The following is a 20,677-nucleotide window of genomic DNA, read 5'->3' on the forward strand; positions in this document are numbered from 1 at the left end:
GTCTCAAAAGAAAAAAAGAAAAAGAAAAAGAAAACACCTGTTTAACCCAGCATCATCCCAGACTTTTAAAATCACAGACCCTTTTTTCAAGTAAAGTTAAGGAAGAGGCTTGGGGAAATCCTATCCCTAGGCAAATTGGTCAAAATGAGGTTGATCAACAAAACACTTGATTCAAATGACAACCTGATTTTCTTTAGTTACTCTATCACATGGTGGTCTAAGAACCACTGATCTAAAGAAATAATTACTGTTATTGTGAGTTTTCTGGTGCCCTTGATGTTTGCTCTTGAGAACAGAAAAGATCATTCAGGAGGTAGGTTTTTTTGTTGTTGTTTGTTTGCTTTTGAGACAGAGTCTTGCTCTGTCGCCCAGGCTGGAGTGCAGTGGCATGATCTCGGCTCACTGCAACCTCCGCCTCCCGGGTTCAAGCAATTCTCCTGCCTCGGCCTCCTGAGTAGCTGGGACTACAGGTGCATGCCATCACACCGGGCTAATTTTTGTATTTTTAGTAGAGACAGAGTTTCACCATGTTGGCCAGGCTGGCCTGGAACTCCTGACCTCAGATGATCCACTTGCCTCGGCCTCCCAAAGTACTGGGATTACAGATGTGAGCCACTGCATCCAGCCAGGAGCTATGTTTTAAAAAATTAATATTTAATTAATTAAAATATTATACATTTTCCCTTAAGCTTTAAGTCCCTTTATAAATCTAGCACATTTTAAGGGAGCTTTTATAACAAGATTAACTAAATTCTCTTAAACATTTTAATTATGTTTATACATTTAGTGTATTGTATTTTCTTTAAGAACTTCATTTGTCGGCCAAGTGCGGTGGCTCACGCCTGTAATCCCAACACTTCGGGAGGCTGAGGCGGGTGGATCACAAGGTCAGGAGTTCAACACCAGCCTGGCCAAGATGGCAAAACCCTGTCTCTACTAAAAATACAAAAATTAGCCGGGCATGATGGCGAGTGCCTGTAATCCCAGCTACTCGGGAGGCTGATGCAGAGAATTGCTTGAACCCAAGAGGCAGAGGTTGCAGTGAGCCGAGATCTATCCCAAAAAAAAAAAAAAAAAAAAGTATAGTGAGTTGTAGGCACCCTTAAATGTTCAAATACTATTTATAAAATTAGTTGTTATCAGCTTGAAAATTGAAGGAATGTACCATTTAATCAGTCAGAGGCCAATCCATTACAAAAAGTTCAGATTATCTTAAACGTTAAGTCTCAAATAGCAAATATGCACAGGTTATTACCAAATTTATTTATTTATATTCTATTTTATTTTTTGAGACACAGTCTCACTCTGTCACCCAGGCTAAAATGCAGTGGCTCCATCACGGCTCACTGCAGCCTGAGTGGATGGGACTGCAGGTGCAGGCCACCATACCTGGCTAATTTTTGTATTTTTTTGTAGAGACTGGGTTTCGCCATGTTATCCAGGCTGGTCTTGAACTCCCAGGCTCGGGCGATCCACCTGCCTCGGCCTCCCAGAGTGCTAATATTACAGACATGAGCCACCATGCCCATATTGCCAAATTTAATATGAAAATAGTAATCTGTGGGTTTGATTTGTGTCTCTATTTTTAAATCTCCCTATATTTAAAAACACTATTTCTACACTTAATTCTAAATTTTCTTGAGTCTCAAAAAGGAAACAATTGTGCTATCCCAAATAATTTGGGGTATCCTCACAGGTAAATTTTGGGGTTACCTTTTCAGCTGATTGAGATTACATATCAACCAGAAATTTTGTCTGGGATTTTCCAGAGGTATAGCTTTCCAGGGTAATTTTTCTCAGGAAGAAGAGGGACAAATAAAGCTTTCTTTAATAGTTGCTAGCCCAACCACCATGGCACACGTTTACCTATGTAACAAACCTGCATATCTGGCACATGTACCCCTGAATTTAAAATAAAAGTTGAAGAAAAAAATAGTTGCTGGGCCTATAAGATTTCCAAGTGTATTCCCTCCAAATGGGTTGATCACTTAGCCCATGTCCTTTAGATTTAAGTTGTGCAGGTCACTATCTAGATTTTTCTTTTCCTTATTGAAGTCTGCAGCCCTCACTAAATTTGTGGATAACTTCCAACATTGTTTCAATTTACATTTAAATTGCTCTCTTAAACTATGTAAATGTAAATCTATTGGATTATCTATATATCTTAAATTTTTGTCGGACCTGTGATCACATCCCAAAAAATCGTGTTAATAGACTACATACAAGGTTTTTAAAGTGCCCCTACCAGGTCTTAGCACAATTAACACAATTAATATGTGTTGCATTTAATGAATGAATGAGATCATGACTTAAATTTAGGCCTTTTCATATCCAGAACTTTACATGCACTACAACATTGGGTTACCAATTAAATGTGTGCTGTCAAAATCTGACACTCTTCTAACTGCTAGCATTACCTACAACATCTTTGAACATTTACTATTCTGACATGTTCTCCATAAAATTTGGTTTATGTGAGATAACCTGACCATAATGACAATCACTGGATTTTCCTAATATCTGTTTTTCATATGTTTTTCAGTATATTAAAAACTGAAGCCAGGCATGATGGCTCATATCTATAATCCCAGAACTTTGGAAGGCCAAGGTGGGCAGATCTCTTGAGCCTCAGGAGTTTGAGACCAGCCTGGGCAACATAGCAAGACCCCAGCCGTACAAAAAATAAAAAATTAGCCCTGTGTCAGGCGACAGAACAAGATCCTGTCTCAAAAAAGAAAAAGAAAAAACATTGAAAATTCAATTGACTTTAGAAACATAGTTCCAGCACAATATTAAATACCCAATTAATAACTAAGATGGGCTGGGCATGGTGGCTTATGCCTGTAATCCCAGCACTTTGGGAGGCCAAGGTGGGCGGATCACCTGAGGTCAGGAGTTTGAGACCAACCTGGCCAATATGGTGAAACCCCGTTTCTACTAAAAATACAAAAATTAGCCTGGTGTGGTGGCAGGCACCTGTAATCCCAGCTACTCGTGAGGCTGAGGCAGGAGAATCTCTTGAACCTGGTAGGCGGAGGCTGCAGTGAGCCAAGATCACACCACTGCACTCCAGCCTGAGTGATAGAGCAAGACTCCATCTCGAAAAAATAATAATAATAATAATTATTAAGACGATCTATAAGTCCAATTCGATTCTAAAGACTAGTAAGACATAAGGCCTTGCTAACCCATTTAATATTTTTTAAGTTTTTTCTTAAAATAATTTATTATTATTATTTTTTAAGCATACAGCATGCAATATTCCCAGGTTCCATTTACTATTGAAGTAAGAACGATAGGGCTTATCATTTGTTTTGCTGATCCACTTGCCCATACACAATAGAACCTGTGATCTGAGCAAGTGGCATGCTATTTGTTCAGCCAAGAATTGCTGTTCATGTTCTGTAAATAGATAGGTAGATGATAGAATAGATGATAGATAGATAGATAGATAGATAGATAGATAGATAGATAGGAAGGATACTAATGATATGAATACTTTCTCCTCTCTTAATATTTCTATTTCTGTTCCTGTTACTCATGCTTTCTTTCTATTTCCAGTAAGTTGCTAGGAGGTGGAATTGAAAGTATGGCAATTACAGAAGCTTTTGGAGGTAGGTAGAACCTTAATATTTTGTTAAATGAAATATTATACACACACACACACACACATCTATGTGTATACATACACATATAATTAAATAAACAACAAATAATAAATTGTAACTATTTTGGAACTTATAAAATCTCAATTATCATAACACGAGATCATTCTGTACTGCAATGAAAATATATACGAACATTAGCAGATGGGTCTTATTGACACTTTTCATCTTTTATTTGTGATTCCTATAGAAGATAGATTCTTTTTTTTTTTTTTTTTTGAGACGGAGTCTCACTCTGTCACCCAGGCCCAGGCTAGAGTGCAATGGCGTGATCTCAGCTTACTGCAAGCTCCGCCTCCCGGGTTCACGCCATTCTCCTGCCTCAGCCTCCCGAGTAGCTGGGACTACAGGTGCCTGCCACCACGCCCAGCCAATTTTTTTGTATTTTTATTGGAGATGGGGTTTCACCATGTTAGCCAGGATGGTCTTGATCTCCTGACCTCAGCCTCCCAAATTGCTGGGATTACAGGCGTGAGCCACTGTGCCCAGCTGATAATAGATTTTTTTTCACTTATTTGTTCAAAAGGTAATTGAATAATGAGGCTGATTTTATTTCTAGGCAATTAATGTTCCATGAACATAGAGACTAGATTCTCTCTTCCCTGATTATATCCTCTATTTTTTTTTTTAAATAATAGATACAGGGTCTCGCTATGTTGCCCAAGATGGTCTTGAACTCCTGGACTCAAGCAATCCTCCCACTTTGACCTCCCAAAGTATTGGGATTACAGGCATGAGCCACTGTACCCGTCCTATCCTCTACTTTTAAAAAGCAATTCATGCATAGCTACCCTGTGTATCACATCTGGGAATTCCAGTATTTGCTGTCCTTGGAGAACTAAATCTGTTTTTTGTTTTTTTTTTTCTGTTGACTTGGGCACTAAATCTGGTTTTCATTATTTCTGTCGACTCAGTCTTAGTGGCTTACCTTCTTCTGTATTTATTGGTGTTTCTGAGCTTATTGTTTGATTTTAATCTATGAAAGTTCAATGGACCTGGATTGGTAAGTAGGAAAGTTTTCCTCCAGAAAGAATTTGCTTTTGCTGGTAGCTAGGGGATGGCACCAGTTTAAGACTACTTCAGCTCCCCTTTAAGGACCTCAGTTCAGTAGGGGAACCCCAGGCTTTCTTTCCTGTGGTAGGATCTTTCTCTTCTTTTCTATTTATTTATTTATTTATTTATTTAGAGATGGAGTCTTGCTCTGTCTTCCAGGCTGGAGTGCAGTGGTGCCATCTCGGCTCACTGCAACCTCTGCCTCCAGGGTTCAAGCAATTCTGCCTCAGCTTCCTGTGTAGCTGGGATTACAGGCAACTGCCACCACGCCTGGCTAATTTTTTTTTTTTTTTTTTTTTTGGAGATGGAGTCTTGCTCTGTCACCCAGGCTGGAGTGCAGTGGCCTGATCTCAGCTCACTGCAACCTCGGCCTCCCAGGTTCAAGCAATTCTCCTGCCTCAGCCTCCCAAGTAGCTGGGACTACAGGTGCACGCCGCCACATCCAGCTAATTTTTTATTTTTTAGTAGAGATGGCATTTCACCATGTTGCCCAGGCTGGTCTCGAACTCCTGAGCTCATGCAGTCTGCCCGCCTCGGCCTCCCAAAGTGCTAGGATTACAGGCATGAGCCACCATGTCCAGCTAATTGTTGTATTTTTGGTAGAGATGGGGGTTTCACCATGTTTGCCAGGCTGGTCTCGAACTCCTGACCTCAAGTGATCCATTCATCTCATCCTCCCAAACTGCTGGGATTACAGGTGTGAGTCACCGCACTTTACCCCAGGTGGTAGGGTCTTAAGCTTTCTTTTTTTCTTTTTTTTTTTTTTTTTTGAGATGGAGTCTCGCTCTGTTACCCAGGCTGGAGTGCAGTGGTGCGATCTCGGCTCACTGCAAGCTCTGCCTCCTGGGTTCATGCCATTCTCCTGCCTCAGCCTCCTGAGTAGCTGGGACTACAGGCGCCCACCACCACACCTGGCTAATTTTTTGTAGTTTTAGTAGAGATGGGGTTACACCGTGTTAGCCAGGATGGTCTCAATCTCCTGACCTTGTGATCCACCCGCCTCAGCCTCCCGAAGTGCTGGGATTACAGGCATAAGCCACCGCGCCCGGCCTTAAACTTTCATTTATATGACTGTTACTAAGGAAAACTTGGTTTAAATTAATTTATATTAAACAAATAAGGCCGGGCGTGGTAGCTCACGCCTGTAATCCCAGCACTTTGGGAGGCTGAGGTGGGAGGATCACCTGAGTTCAGGAGTTTGAGACCAGCCTGGCCAATATGGTGAAACCCCAATTCTACTTATAATACAAAAACTAGCCGGGTGTGGTGACAGGCACCTGTAATCCCAGCTACTCAGGAGGCTGAGTCAGGAGAATCGCTTGAACCCAGGAGGCAGAGGTTGCAGTGAGCTGAGATCGTGCCACTGCACTCCAGCCTGAGTGACAGAGCAAGACTCCGTCTCAAAAAAAAAATAAAAAATAACACCTGAGATACTTTATAAGTAAGATTTGCCAGTTGGAAAAGAAAAAGAAAAGAGTAATATTCTGAAGCCATGTTTTATTCTTTATGAAAATATCAGGAAATTATGCATTTTTAAAATCTTTTTTTCTGTATTTCACAGAATTTCGTACTGGAAAAACCCAGCTCTCTCATACCCTCTGTGGTAAGGATATATAACAACAATAACAATAATAAACATAGCTATTACTTATCAAACATCTACTATGTGCCTGATACTCTAAATAATCTCATATAATCTGAACATACTTGCAAGGAAACTAAAACACAGGCAGATTAAGTAAACTGCCCGTGGTTATACAGCTGGTCTTTGAATGTGTGATCCTTGAGGTGATGTATGTGCTGCACTATGAACACCTGAGTAGAAATAGAGAGAAGTTGAATGGGTATATGAATGTGTTGGTGAGGAGTCCACTGTCTCAATTTTTCCCATTCCATCTTTTCTATATCTTTTTTAGAAGAGTGACACAAAATCTATTGAGTCCTAGAATCTTTCACTTTCCATGGCATAAAGTTGGCCCTAAGAGAGACTTAAAAACAAAATTGTTTTAAACAAAACAACCAAAGATATCTCCTTTTCCACAAATACACTACTGTGCATTTCTTTGAGCTATGGAGAAGGAACTTGGCAAAGTGGTTAAGAAAGGAGTTCTGGAATCAAAATGCTGGACTTCAATCCTGGTTCTGTCATTAGTAGCTGTGTGACCTTGGGCAAGTTGTTCTACTTCTCTAATTTCCCCCACCAATAAAATTGAAATAACAACAGTGCCAAATCTTAGGATTGTTTTGAAAAGTAAATGAAATAATGTATGCACCTGGTATAAAGTAGCTTCTTAGTGTTAACTACTACTACATAAAAAGTAATTGCAGTCAAGCATGGTGGCTCACACATGTAATCCCAGCACTTTGGGAGGCCAAGGCGGGAGGATCTCCCCAAGTCAGGAGTTTGAGACCAGCTTGGTCAACATGGTGAAACCCTGTCTCTACTAAAAAATACAAAAATTAGCTGGGCCTGGTTGAACGTGCCTGTAATCCCAGCTACTGGGGAGGCTGAGGTCGGAGAATCACTTGAACCCGGGAGGCAGAGGTTGCCGTGGGCTGAGATTGTGCCACTGCACTCCAGCCTGGGCGACAAAGTGAGACCTGTCTCAAAAAAAAAAGTAAATGCATTTTTAAAATTTGACATACATTAATTGAAAGGTAACTTAAATTAGTTATATAGCATAAATTATATTTGTGACTATTTCTTTTTTTTTTTTTTGAGACAGAGTCTCGCTCTGTCACCCAAGTTGGAGTGCAGTGGCGCAATCTCAGCTCACTGCAACCTCCGCCTCCCAGGTTCAAGCGATTCTCCTGCCTCAGTCTCCTGGGTAGCTGGGATTACAGGCACGCACCACCATGCCCGGCTAATTTTTGTTTTTTGTATTTTCAGTAGAGACGGGGTTTCACCATGTTGATGAGGCTGGTCTCAAACTCCTGACCTCATGATCCACTCACTCGGCCTATTTGTGACTTTTCTTTCTTTTTTTTCTTTTTTCTTTCTTTTCTTTTTTGAGATGGAGTCCTGCTCTGTCACCCGGGCTGGAGTGCAGTGGCATGATCTCAGCTCACTGCAACCTCCGCCTCCCAGGTTCAAGCAATTCTCCTGCCTCAGCCTCCAGAGTAGCTGGGATTACAGGCATGCACCACCACACCTGGCTTATTTTTGTATTTTTAGTAGAGACAGGGTTTTACCATGTTGGTCAGGCTGGTCTTGAACCCTTGACCTCAAATGATCCACCCACCTTGGCCTCCCAAAGTGCTGGGATTACCGGCATGAGCCACCACGCCCGGCCATATTTGTGACTATTTCTTGTAGAAAGAAAGTTAGTAGGTTGGGCGCGGTGGCTCAAGCCTGTAATCCCAGCACTTTGGGAGGCCGAGGTGGGCAGATCACGAGGTCAGGAGATCAAGACAATCCTGGCCAACATGGTGAAACCCCATCTCTACTAAAAGTACAAAAATTAGCTGGGCATGGCAGTGCGTGCCTGTAGTCCCAGCTACTTGGGAGGCTGAGGCAGAAGAATTGCTCGAACCCGGAAGGCGGAGATTGCAGTGAGCCGAGATTGCGCCACTGCACTCCAACCTGACGACAGAGCTAGACTCGTCTCAAAAAAAAAAAAAAAAAAGAAAAAAGAAAAGAAAAGAAAAAGAAAGTTAGTAATATTTAAATTTTATTTCCATTCTTTGGGAGAACTTTCACGAATATCTTCCATTGTGAAAGATAGTGAAATTATTTGTTGAATTACAACTATGCTGGCAGAATACTTATAGTTTCACACTGGTTAAGTAATATGAAAATATATCATGTTGTTTAGAAACGAAAGGATCATGACTCTGCAAAATGTACTAAAGAGTTGCAACAGCAGATTCCATGTGTATTTTATATAGTCATTTGTACAAAGTTTATTCACTGCTATTAATATAAATTTTTAATTGCTTCCTAGTGACAGCTCAACTTCCAGGAGCTGGTGGCTACCCAGGAGGAAAGATTATCTTCATTGATACAGAAAATACTTTGTAACCTTTTTATTTAAAGTTGCTAACATAATAGTGTGATATAGGAATGTTACCGCTAAAGAGTTTGTCTGAGATATACAATCTTTGTAGTCATTCCATAAACCAGTAGTAATGAGACAAATCAAAGGGAAAACAATTGCTGGTTAAGTTCTCAAATCACCTTTTATTTAATGAGGTTTCACTTCTTCATATGGGTTTATGAGACAAAATAAATACATGAGAGGAAATTATATCATCTTCATTTTTAATCCTCTTACTTCTCTAAAGATTTTGCTTAAATAGTTAGAAAAAAGATTTTTTTTTTTTTTAGGGAATCTCCCTGTTGCCCAGGCTGGAGTCCAGTGGGGCGATCTCGGCTCACTGCAACCTCCATCTCTTGGGTTCAAGCAATTCTCCTGCCTCAGCCTACTGAGTAGCTGGGATTACAGATGTGTGCCACCACACCTGGCTAATTTTTTTGTATTTTTAGTAGAGATGGGGTTTTGCCATGTTGGCCAGGCTGGTCTGGAACTCCTGACCTCAGGTGATCCGCCTGCCTCGGCCTCCCACAGTGCTGGGATTACAGGGGTGAGCCACTGAGCCTGGCTGAAAGATTATTGACTCACTGAAAGTCATGGTACCAAATGAAGAGAAAGGTAGGAAGAGGGTGAAAGTTCATAAGGAAAACAGGCAGAACCTGTTTGGGTAACACAAAGAATTGCAGTTTAATTAAAGTGTAAGGTATTCCAGGATATGGGCTAGAAAGATGATTGGGATCTTAGACATGAAAGGCTTTGAAACAAGATAGTGGGTGTAAACTGGATACTTTAGCAATATTCTAGGCAAGTAATGAGAACTTGATCTAGGTTGGAACTGGTAAGAATAAAAAGAAAAGGAAAAGAAGTATTAGAGAGGAAAATTGATAGGACTTGATGGCTATATTTGGTAGACAAAGGAAAGATAGGTTTGAGAAACCGCTCAGGTTTTTTGTCTAGATACTAGGAGAATAGTTATGTGATGCTAACAGTAGAACTGGAAAGATCATGTTTCAGAGAAAAGGTGATGTTTCATTTTAATGTACTAATTTTACTTTTTTTTTTTGAGACAGGATCTTTCTCCATCACCCAGGCTGGAATGCAGTGGTGCATTCTCAACTTCACTGCAACCTCAGCTTCCCAAGTAGCTAAGTTTACAAATGTGCACCACCACACCTGGCTAATTTTTGTATTTTTAGTACAGATGGGGTTTCGCCATGTTGGCCAGGCTGGTTTTGAACTCCTGACCTCAAGTGATCCACCCACCTCGGCCTCCCAAAGTGCTGGAATTACAGGCATGAGCCATCACGCCCGGCCTAATTTTTTTCTTCTTTTGAGACAGGGTCTTGCTCTGTTGCCCAGGCTGGAGTGTAGTGGCCCAATTACACCCACCGCAGACTTGAACTCCCAGGGTCAAGTGATCCTCCCACTTCAGCCTTCGGAGTAGCTAGAACTACAGACACATACCACCACGCCTGGCTAATTTTTTTTTTTATCTTTTGTAGAGACCAGGTTTCACCACGTTGCCCAGGCTGATCTCCAACTCCTGGGCTCAAGCGATCTGCCTGCCTTGGCCTCCCAAAGGACTGGGATTACAGAAATGAACCACTGCACCCAGCCTTCATTTTAATGTATTGAATATGATGTACATGAGGATATCCAGGTGGCACTTGGAAATATTGAATTCAGCTTGAGAAGGAGGTAGGCCCAGAAATATGGACGAATTAACCAAGTGGGATAGAGAACTTATAGAGAAAGAAGAGAGGAGAATTGAGAACATAACTTTGAGGTATGTTTATATTTAGGAAGAGGACTAAAATGAGGAACCCAGAGACAGAGGAAGTAGAAGGAAATCTGGTTGTAAAAGTCAAGCAAAAGGAAAGTTTCAAGACGATAAGAGTTGTCAGCAATGTTACACACACACGGATTTTGAGGATACAGCCTGAGAAAGATCACTATAAGTTCAAAATTAGGAGTTCAAGCGAACATTTGCCATAGGGTGAGGTGATAGAAGCTTTATGTAAACAAACAATAAGGGAGGGAGGCAGTATGAAATTGACCAATGAAAGGAAGAAGGCTAGGCACCGTGGCTCACGCCTGTAATCCCAGCACTTTGGGAGGCTGAGGCAGGTGGATCACCTGAGGTCAAGAGTTCGAGACCAGCCTGACCAACATGGAGAAACCCTGTCTCTACTAAAAATACAAAATTAGCTGGGCGTGGCGGCACATGCCTGTAATCCCAGCTACTCAGGAGGCTTAGGCAGGAGAATCGCTTGACCTGGGAGGCGGAGGTTGCGGTGAGCCGAGATCATGCCATTGCACTCCAGCCTGGGCAACAAGAGGGAAACTCCGTCTCAAAAAAAAAAAAAAAAAAAAAGGAAGAAAAAATATACTAGTTTGAGGAGGTATTGAGAGGAAATTCTTTTTAATAACAAAGAAGACCTACACACATTTGTAAGGCTGTTCACAGTGAAGCCCCAGCCTGCCTCTCCAAGCTCAGTACTCACCATTGCCACTATTAGAGGCAAAGAGATGAATCTGTTTTAGTCCATCCCATTGCCTGTAAACATACTTTGTTATCAAAATTTGCACATATGTCTAGTCTCACTCCAGTGATCCCAGCACTTCGGGAAGCCAAGGCAGGAAGATCATTTGAGGCCAGGTGTTCAAGACCAGCCTGGGCAGCATAGTGTCTCTACAAAATAAATTTTAAATTAGCCAGGTGTGGTGGCTATAAATCCCAGCTACTCGGAAGGCTGAGGCCGGAGGCTCATTTGAGGCCAGGAGTTCATGATTAGCCTGGGCAACATAGCAAGACTCTGTCTCTACCAAAAGAAAAAAAAATCTAAAAACATTGTACATCAGCAGTTATTTAGATTTAACTATAAAGATTTTTGTTTTCTTTGTTCATTATGGTTTCTTGCATCCCAAATGTTATTCTTTCCTGTATTTTTGTTTTGCTGTAATACTTAAGTATTTCTTTCAGAAATGTAATCTAGGTGGTAAACTTTGAACCTTAGTATGTCTGAAAGTGCCTTTATTTTGCTCTCACTCTTGGCTGTTAATTTGTCTGGTCACAGAGAACTTTGCATGGTATATTTCTATCTTCTTGGGTATTTGCTCCTTCCATCCCCATCTCACAGTCTTTCTGAATTATACAAATCATTTAAGCCTCTCATTTCAAGGCCTGCTTTTTCTAATCTTCCCTAATTACTCAATTTAGAAAATCTTGTCCTTCTTGACCTATTATAGAATTTACTATCTAAAATACTCACTTAGAAAACAAAACAGAGAACTGTTTGTAGAAGTCCCTTTTCAGAAATGCCAGGCATGAGAAGACTCTGAAAGAGCCTTTTAACTTGGGGAAGGAGGGTGAAATGTTGGATAGGGCTTTAACAAGGGTGCTCAGCTGGCATTCAGCTGGTGTCAGAAACAATTGATTAAGGATGATTCTTATCTCAGAGAGGGAAGAATTGTTCTCGCAGAGTAGCAGCCACTGTTTGGGCAATTTGGATTTTTTTTTTTTCGAGATGGAGTTTCATTCTTGTTGCCCAGGCTGGAGTGCAATGGCGCGATCTTGGCTCACCGCAACCTCTGCCTCCCGGGTTCAAGCGATTCTCCTGCCTCAGCCTCCCAAGTAGCTGCGATTACAGGTGCATGCCACCACGCCCGGCTAATTTTGTATTTTTAGTAGAGACAGGGTTTCTCCATGTTGGTCAGGCTGGTCTTGAATTCCCGACCTCTGGTGATCCACCCACCTTGGCCTCCCAAAGTGCTGGGATTACAGGCTTGAGCCACGACTCCCGGTCTGCAATTTGGATTTTATTAAGAACAATAGGAATAGTTAGGAGCTAAGTCATGTGCAAGAGAGAGTGGAGAAGAACAGCTGGGTGGTGGTGCAGGGCACTGTGGCAAGGGCCACATTGGAATGTTCTCATTCTTTCGGTGTCTCATATTTATACTGCTGTCTCTTGATATTTTTCTTTTTATATGTTTATATTTTGCCTCCTTAATTATGTTTTAAATTTACCTAGGGCATAGGTTGTCTTAGGACTCCTTATATCCTCCATAATGCTTTGCCTTGGTAATTGGTTAATATGGTAATTAATTCCATATGGTAATTGGTTAATAAATATTTATAATTGATCTGAACTTCCCTTCAGTATAAGCCCAAGTTTTTTCATTTTAAATTGTTTTGGCCAGGTGCTGTGTGGCTCACGCCTGTAATCCTAGTACTTTGGGAGGCCGAGGCGGGCAGATCACGAGGTCAGGAGATTGAGACCATCCTGGCTAACACAGTGAAACCCCGTCTCTACTAAAAATACAAAAAATTAGCCAGGCGCAGTGGTGGGCACCTGTAGTCCCAGCTACTCGGGAGGCTGAGGCAGGAGATGGTGTGAACCCAGGAGGCGGAGCTTGCGGTGAGCCGAGATAGCGCCACTGCAGTCCGGCCTGGGCGACAGAGCGAGACTCCATCTCAAAAAAAAAAAAATTGTTTTGTTTTGTTTTTGAGACAGGGTCTCGCTCTGTTGCCTAGGCTAGAGTGCAGTGACGTGACCATGGATCACTGCTGCCTCAACATCCAGGACTCAAGTGATCCTCCCACCTCAGCCTCTCAAGTAACTGGGACTACAGCATGCCACCATGCCCAGCTAATTTTTTTATTTTTTTGGTAGAGATAGGGTCTCACCATGTTGCCCAGGCTGGTCTCCAACTCCTGAGCTCTAGTGATCCTCCCACCTGGGCCTCCTAAAGTGCTGGGATTACAGGCATAAGCCACCATGCCTGGTTTTGTTATTCCCTGTCTTTTGCATAAAAGCCATATTAACTGGGGTGAGATGATATTTCATTGTAGTTTTGATTTGCATTTCTCTGATGATCAGTGACATTGAGCACATTTTCATATAGCTATTTGCCATTTGTATGTCTTCTGTGAACCCAGAGAATCTGAGACAGGTCTCAGTTAGTTTAGAGAGTTTATTTTGCGGCCGGGCATGGTGGCTCATGCCTGTAATCCCAGCACTTTGGGAGGCCAAGGTGGGCAGATCACGAGGTCTGGAGATCAAGACCATCCTGGCCAACATGGTGAAACCCTGTCTCTACTAAGATACAAAAAAAAAAAAAAATTAGCCAGGCCTGGTGGCACGTGCCTGTAGTCCCAGCTACTCGGGAGGCTAAGGCAGGGGAATCGCTCGATTCCAGGAGGTGGAGGTTGCAGTGCGCTGAGATCGCACCACCGTACTCCAGCCTGGGGACAGAGCAAGACTCTGTCTCAAAGAAAAAAAAGAAAGTTTATTTTGCCAAGGTTGGGGATACGCCCATGACACAGCCTCAGGAAGTCCTGACGACGTGTGCCCAAGGTGGTTGGGGCACAGCTTGGTTCTACACGTTTTGGGAGACATGAGACATCTATCAGTATATGTAAGAAGAACATTGGTCCAGTTTGGAGAGGCGGGACAACCTGAAGCAAAGACAGGAAGACTCTAAGCAAAGCAAGGAGTGGGCTTCCAGGTCACAGATAGGTGAGACACAAATGGTTGCATTCTTTTGAGTTTCTGATTAGCCTTTCCAAAAGAGGCAATCAGATATGCATCTATCTCAGTAAGCAGAGGAGTGACTTTGAATAGAATGAAAGGCAGGTTTGCCATAAGCAGTTTCCAGTTTGAGTTTTCCTTAGTGATTCTGGAGGCCCAAGATATTTTCCTTTCACACTTCTTTTGAGAAATGTCTTTTCAGGTATTTTGCCCATTTTAAAATAAGATTATTCGATTTTTTTTTCCTATAGAGTTGTTTGAACTTTTTATATATTCTGGTTATTAATCCCTTGTCAGATGGATAGTTTGCAAATATTTTCTCAGCAGGGCAATTTTACTTCTATAAAAGGGTGCGACTCACTGATGGAGCAATGGCAAGAGCACATCTGAACAAGGGAGGGCAGGTATTTTGCCCATTTTTAAATAAGATTATTAGATTTTTTTTTCCTATAGAGTTGTTTGAACTCTATAGGGCACCTGTAGTCCCAGCTACTCGGGAGGCTGAGGCAGGAGAATGGCGTGAACCCGGGAGGTGGAACTTGCAGTGAGCCGAAATCATGCCATTGCACTGTAGCCTGGGTGACAGAGCAAGACTCCATCTCAAAAAAAAAAAAAAAAAAAAAAAACAATTTACAGGCTAAAACCTTTGAAGAGGAATTTATTATATCCTACAGTTGACTGTGCTTGTGTGGTATTACTCAAGAAATCTTTACCCAGTCCAATGCTTCCTTTTAGTAGTTTCATAGTTTGAGGTCTTAGATTTAAGTCTTTAATCCATTTTTATTTGATTTTTGTATATGGTGAGAGATAGGGGTCTAATTTCATTCTTCTGCATATGGATATCCCATTTTCCCAGCACCACTTACTGAAGAGACTGTCCTTTCTCCAATATATGTTATTGGCACCTTTGTTGTAAATGAGTTCACTGTAGGTGTGTGGATTTGTTTCTGGGTTTTATATTCTGTTTCATTGGTCTATGCGTCTGTTTTTATGCCCATACCATGCTGTTTGGGATACTATAGCTCTATAGTATAATTTGAAGTCAGGTTATGTGATTCCTTTAGTTTCGTTCTTTTTGCTCAAGATAGCTTTGGCTATTCTGGGTATTTTGTGGTTCCATATAAATTTTAGGGTTGTTTTTCTATTTCTCTGAAGAATGTCATTGGTATTTTGATAGGAATTGCATTGGCTCTGTAGATTGCTTTGTGTAGTATGGACATTTTAACAGTATTGATTCTTCCAACTCATGAACATGCAATATCTTTCTGATTTTTGTGTGTCCTCTTCAATTTATTTCATCAATGTTTTATAGTTTTCATTGTAGAGATCCTTCACTTCTTTGGTTAAGTTAATTTCTAGGTATTTAATTTTATTCATAGCTATTGTAAATGGGATTAATTTTTGAATTTCTTTTTCAGATTGTTCTCTGTTGGTATTTAGACATGCTGCTGATTTTTGTATGTTGATTTTTGTATCCTGCAACTCTACTGAATTTGTTTATCAGTTCTAATAGTTTTTTGATGGAGTCTGGGTTTTTCCAAATATAAGATCTTATTATTAGCAAACAAGGATAATTTGACTTCTTCCTTTTCAGTCTGGATGACCTTTATTTATTTCTCTTATCTGATTGCTCTAGCTAGGACTTTGAGTACTATGTTGAATAACAGTGGTGAAAGTGGGCATACTTGTTCCAGATCTTAGAGGAAAGACTTTCAGATTTTCCCCATCCAGTATGATACTAGCTGTGAGTCTGTTGTATATGGCTTTTATGTTGGGTTATGTTCCTTCTATACCCAATTTTTTTAGGGTTTTTTTTTATCATAAATGAATGTTGAATTTTATCAAATACTTTTTTCAGCATCAATTGAAATGATCATATGTTTTTTGTCCATTCTGTTGATATGATATATCACATTGATTTGTGTATGTTGAACCATCCTTGCATCCCTGAGCTGAATCCTACTTGGTCATGATGAATGATCTGTTTAATGTATTGTTGAATTTGGTTTGCTAGTATTTTGTTGAGGATTTAAGCCCAAGTTTTACACCCCTGGTCACATTGTTCCCAGACCAAACTGAGGATCAGGCTGCTTATTCTTGTGGCCCAATAATGAGATGCAAATGAACTGGGAAAGGAGGGAGTTTTTGTTTCTGTAACCAGTTACAGGGAGAAGACCTGGAAAATAACACCAGACCAACTCAAAATTACAAAGTCTTCCAGAACTTATATACCTTCTCAGCTATATGTTTATTTTAAGTGTGCATTCATCTAAAGACGTAAGTCACTTTGAGAGGCCAAGGTGGGTGGATCACTTGAAGTCAGGAGTTCAAGACTATCCTGGCCAACATGGCGAAATCTTGTCTCTACTAAAAATATAAAAATTAGCTGGGCATGGTGGCACACGCCTGTAGTCCCAGCTACTCAGGATGCTCAGGCAAGAGAATCACTTGAACCAGGGAGGCAGAGGTTGCAGTGAGCTGAGATTGCACCACTGGACTCCAGTCTGAGCAATAGAGTGAGACTCCATCTCAAAAAAATAAAATAAAATTTTTAAAAAAGATGTAAGTGATTAACTTCTTTTGATCTATAACTAAGATCTGAGTCCTAAAGACCTTCCTCTGGAGCCTCAGTAAATTTACTTAATCTAAATGGGTCCAGGTGCTGGAGTGATTACCCTTATCTTGTCTCCTGCTAAATCATGGAGGTTTGGGGAGTTCTTTCAGACCCCCAATAACTTGTTTGTGGAGACCTGGGGAGTTTCTTCAGACCCCCAATAAAACTCGTTTAATCCTAAACAGGTACTGTTAAGAATTTCTTCGTTATCTTGTCATGCTTCAAGGCCCAGGAAAGGCCTGGGCAAAACTCTTGGTGGGCTTTTGTTACATTCCAGCCTTTGTATAAGGGCACTTTCAGCTTTTAATATTTAACTTAACCACTCAGTCAGTGCCGAAACAGTTGTTATGGAGGCCTGCATTAGTAAGACCTGGCCTGCCACAACATAGTATCTGGGATTTGTAGAAACCGACATGATGAAAATTTTTTTTTTTTTTCTTTTTTTGAGACGGAGTCTCGCTCTGTCGCCCAGGCTGGAGTGCAGTGGCACAATCTCGGCTCACTGCAAGCTCCGCCTCCCAGGTTCACGCTATTCTCCTGCCTCAGCCTCTCCGAGTAGCTGGGACTACAGGCGCCCGCCACCACGCCCGGCTAATTTTTTTGTATTTTTAGTAGAGACGGGGTTTCACCGTGGTCTCGATCTCCTGACCTTGTGATCCGCCTGCCTCGGCCTCCCAAAGTGCTGGGATTACAAGTGTGAGCCACCGCGCCCGGCCAATGAAAATGTTTTTATTGCCTCTTCCAATTCTCTGTCTAACTTGTCCACCAAAAACATCTACTGGGTATACTCAATAGCAATGGAAGATTTTTGTGGCTGTCACCAAAGCTCTAACAACAAGAACATATCTAGTGCATTAGGATATAAATAGCTGGGAAATCCTAAAGATAATTCAACTAAACATTTATTAAATTAATTGCAAACATCACAGATAAGATTATAAATGGTCCTGGCCGGGCGCGGTGGCTCATGCTTGTAATCCCAGCACTTCGGGAGGCCGAGGCAGGCGGATCACGAGGTCAGGAGATCGAGACCACGGTGAAACCCCGTCTCTACTAAAAATACAAAAAATTAGCCAGGCGTGGTGGCGGGCGCCTGTAGTCCCAGCTACTTGGAGAGGCTGAGGCAGGAGAATGGCGTGAACCCGGGAGGCGGAGCTTGCAGCGAGCCGAGATTGCGCCACTGCACTCCAGCCTGGGCGACAGAGCGAGACTCCGTCTCAAAAAAAAAAAAAAAAAAGATTATAAATGGTCCTTTATTTACAGTTACTTATACTGGGATCAGTGTTATGTAAACACTATAAACAAAGTGAAATAAGGTCACAAACATGCATTTAATTTTACCTCATTTTACTTCAGACATATTGTTGGGATCACCAAAGACCTAAAAAAAATGTTTATTACTCCTTTATAGTTTACAGGTATAAGTGATTATTAGCTTCTTCCAGAATACCTTTGCAGGTGCACTTAGTTTGCTTCCCTATGAATTTGCTAATTTCAGAAAGCTAACAACTCCTGGCTAGGCATGGTGGCTCATGCCTGTAATCCTAGCACTTTGGGAGGCCGAGGCAGGCAGATCACTTGAGGTCAGGAGTTTGAAACCAGCCTGGCCAACATGGTGAAACCCCGTCTCCACTAAAAATACAAAAATTAGCTAGGTATGATGGCTCGCGCCTGTAATCACAGCTACTGAGGAGACTGAAGGAGGAGAAAACAAACAAAAAAAAAGCTAACAACTCCTTTAGAAGAAAGTAGATTTTAAACTCTATATACTTTCCAGGTAAGATTTGAAAAGAAAAAGAAAACCTATGCAAACAAAAAATCTTTGATCGATATTTCTCTTCTGGGCCCTTGAAGTTACCTTTTTGACTCTTTGGTTCATGTAGTCAAATTTATCATTTAACAACATGTGATTAATGATATAATAAACTATTTCATATTGAGCAAATGAGGGGTATGAAGAGAGTGAATTAATTCACTTTGCAGTTATTGAATTATAATTCAGTAATATTATCTATTACAGGTCTATTTTTATAGACCTGAGAACAAAAGGACTCACAAAGCTTAGTTCCTAGTTTTTCTCTTGTAACTGATTTGCTGCATAAGCTCAAGTCATTCGCCAAATCTCTGTTTGCCAGTGTCTTACGTTGTAAAATGTAAAATAGGCCATAAAAACTAGCTTCCAAGGTTATTGTAAAGATTTAATAATTTAATAGTTAAATTCATTACTGCCCCACATTTCTATGACCATTATCACTACCTATGGTAAATTGAGGCACTTATGAATAAACAAATCTTGTATAGACTTTAGATGGTTGCTAGCATCCTCTAGAATACCTTCACAGGTACATTGTTTGGCTTCTCTGTTAATTTACGTAAGATATTATGTTTTGTAGTGGTTGTCTAAACTTTTTTAGAATTGGCTTATTGGATCCTTAATCTTGGCATACTCCAGCCGTCCAGATCGCCTTAGGGACATTGCTGATCGCTTCAATGTAGACCATGATGCAGTACTGGACAACGTACTTTATGCACGTGCATATACTAGTAAGAGCCCCATGCAGTTGGATGCTTGGGTCAATCAATGTAAGGTTGGCAGCACTGATTTACTACTTGAGTGATACAACATTTTGATACTTTTTTTCTATTTTATTTTTCTCTAAATTAATTTACTCAGTCTATAAATTTTATCATCTGGTAAGTCCTTAGATAATAAAGTGCCCTCAAATTATTTATTATTCTTTGTCTTTGAAATTAACAGTAACATTCTTTTTGGATAATGTAGCATTTGGTATATATGCTAAAGCAGAATATGCAATAATTTTTTTCTTTTTTTTGAGATGGAGTCTCGCTCTGTCACTCAGGCTGGAGTGCAGTGGTGTGATCTCAGCTCACTGCAACCTCCAACTCCTGGCTTCAAGTGATTCTCCTACCTCAACCTCCCAAGTTGCTGGGATTACAGGCACACGCCACCACACCCAGCTAATTTTTGTATTTTTTAGTAAAGTCAGGGTTTCACCATGTTGGCAAGGCTGGTCTTGAACTCCTGACCCCAAGTGATCCACCTGCCTCGGCCTCCCAAAGTGTTGGGATTATAGGCATGAGCCACCATGCCCGGCTGCAATAATATTTAATAAAGTCATAAAGAACTAAGAGAATCCTTCAAGGAATTTCTTTTGCCTGGCTCCCAAGAATATGAATGACCTTAGCCTCTGCTTCTTTCAACTTTTATAACATTTTCTCACTGCATTTCCCATCAGGTGAACATCAGATGGAGCTACTTGATTATGTAGCAGCAAAGTTCCATGAAGAAGCTGGCATCTTCAAGCTATTGGTACAAGCTTTTAAATACTGCTTTCACAGAGCTATTTAGCATAATATTTTTCTTCTATCGATCTCTATTCAAATAACGTCTTCCTTCAATTTCCAAATGCATGTTTATTTTTACATTAATCCTGTGTAGATTATCGATTCAGTAATGGCACTTTTTCGAGTGGATTTCAGTGGCCGTGGGGAGTTGGCCGAACGGCAGCAAAAATTGGCCCAGATGTTGTCACGACTCCAAAAAATCTCAGAAGGTATATCTTTAAAATAAAATGGCATCTGTGACTATGTTTGTCAAGTATACTTTGCAGAGAAGCTTGGAATATAATGTCAGGAGACAGCGATTTTTTTTTTTTTAATAAAATTACCTTTATGAGGATACAACTCTTTTTTTTTTTTTTTGAGATGGTGTCTCGCTCTGTTGCCCAGGCTGGAGTGCAGTGGCGTGATCTCGGCTCA

The 20,677-nt window shown here is 40.9% G+C and overlaps 1 protein-coding gene across 2 annotated transcripts in view; it reads left to right on the forward strand.

Annotated features, from left to right (window-relative positions):
• DMC1 (DNA meiotic recombinase 1) overlaps window positions 1-20,677 on the forward strand; it is a 51,663-nt gene that overhangs the window by 11,829 nt on the left and 19,157 nt on the right. The window contains exons 6-11 of one of the 2 annotated variants that reach the window (XM_003264752.2): window positions 3,562-3,614; window positions 6,280-6,321; window positions 8,663-8,735; window positions 19,350-19,441; window positions 20,155-20,228; window positions 20,358-20,472. In XM_003264752.2, coding sequence (XP_003264800.1) covers window positions 3,562-3,614; window positions 6,280-6,321; window positions 8,663-8,735; window positions 19,350-19,441; window positions 20,155-20,228; window positions 20,358-20,472 — 449 coding nt within the window. The remainder of the gene's footprint in view (window positions 1-3,561; window positions 3,615-6,279; window positions 6,322-8,662; window positions 8,736-19,349; window positions 19,442-20,154; window positions 20,229-20,357; window positions 20,473-20,677) is intronic. The other variant, XM_030815196.1, reaches the window with a different exon arrangement.

This window comes from Nomascus leucogenys, chromosome 7b, assembly GCF_006542625.1.
Source record: "Nomascus leucogenys isolate Asia chromosome 7b, Asia_NLE_v1, whole genome shotgun sequence".
Classification (NCBI taxonomy): domain Eukaryota; kingdom Metazoa; phylum Chordata; class Mammalia; order Primates; family Hylobatidae; genus Nomascus; species Nomascus leucogenys.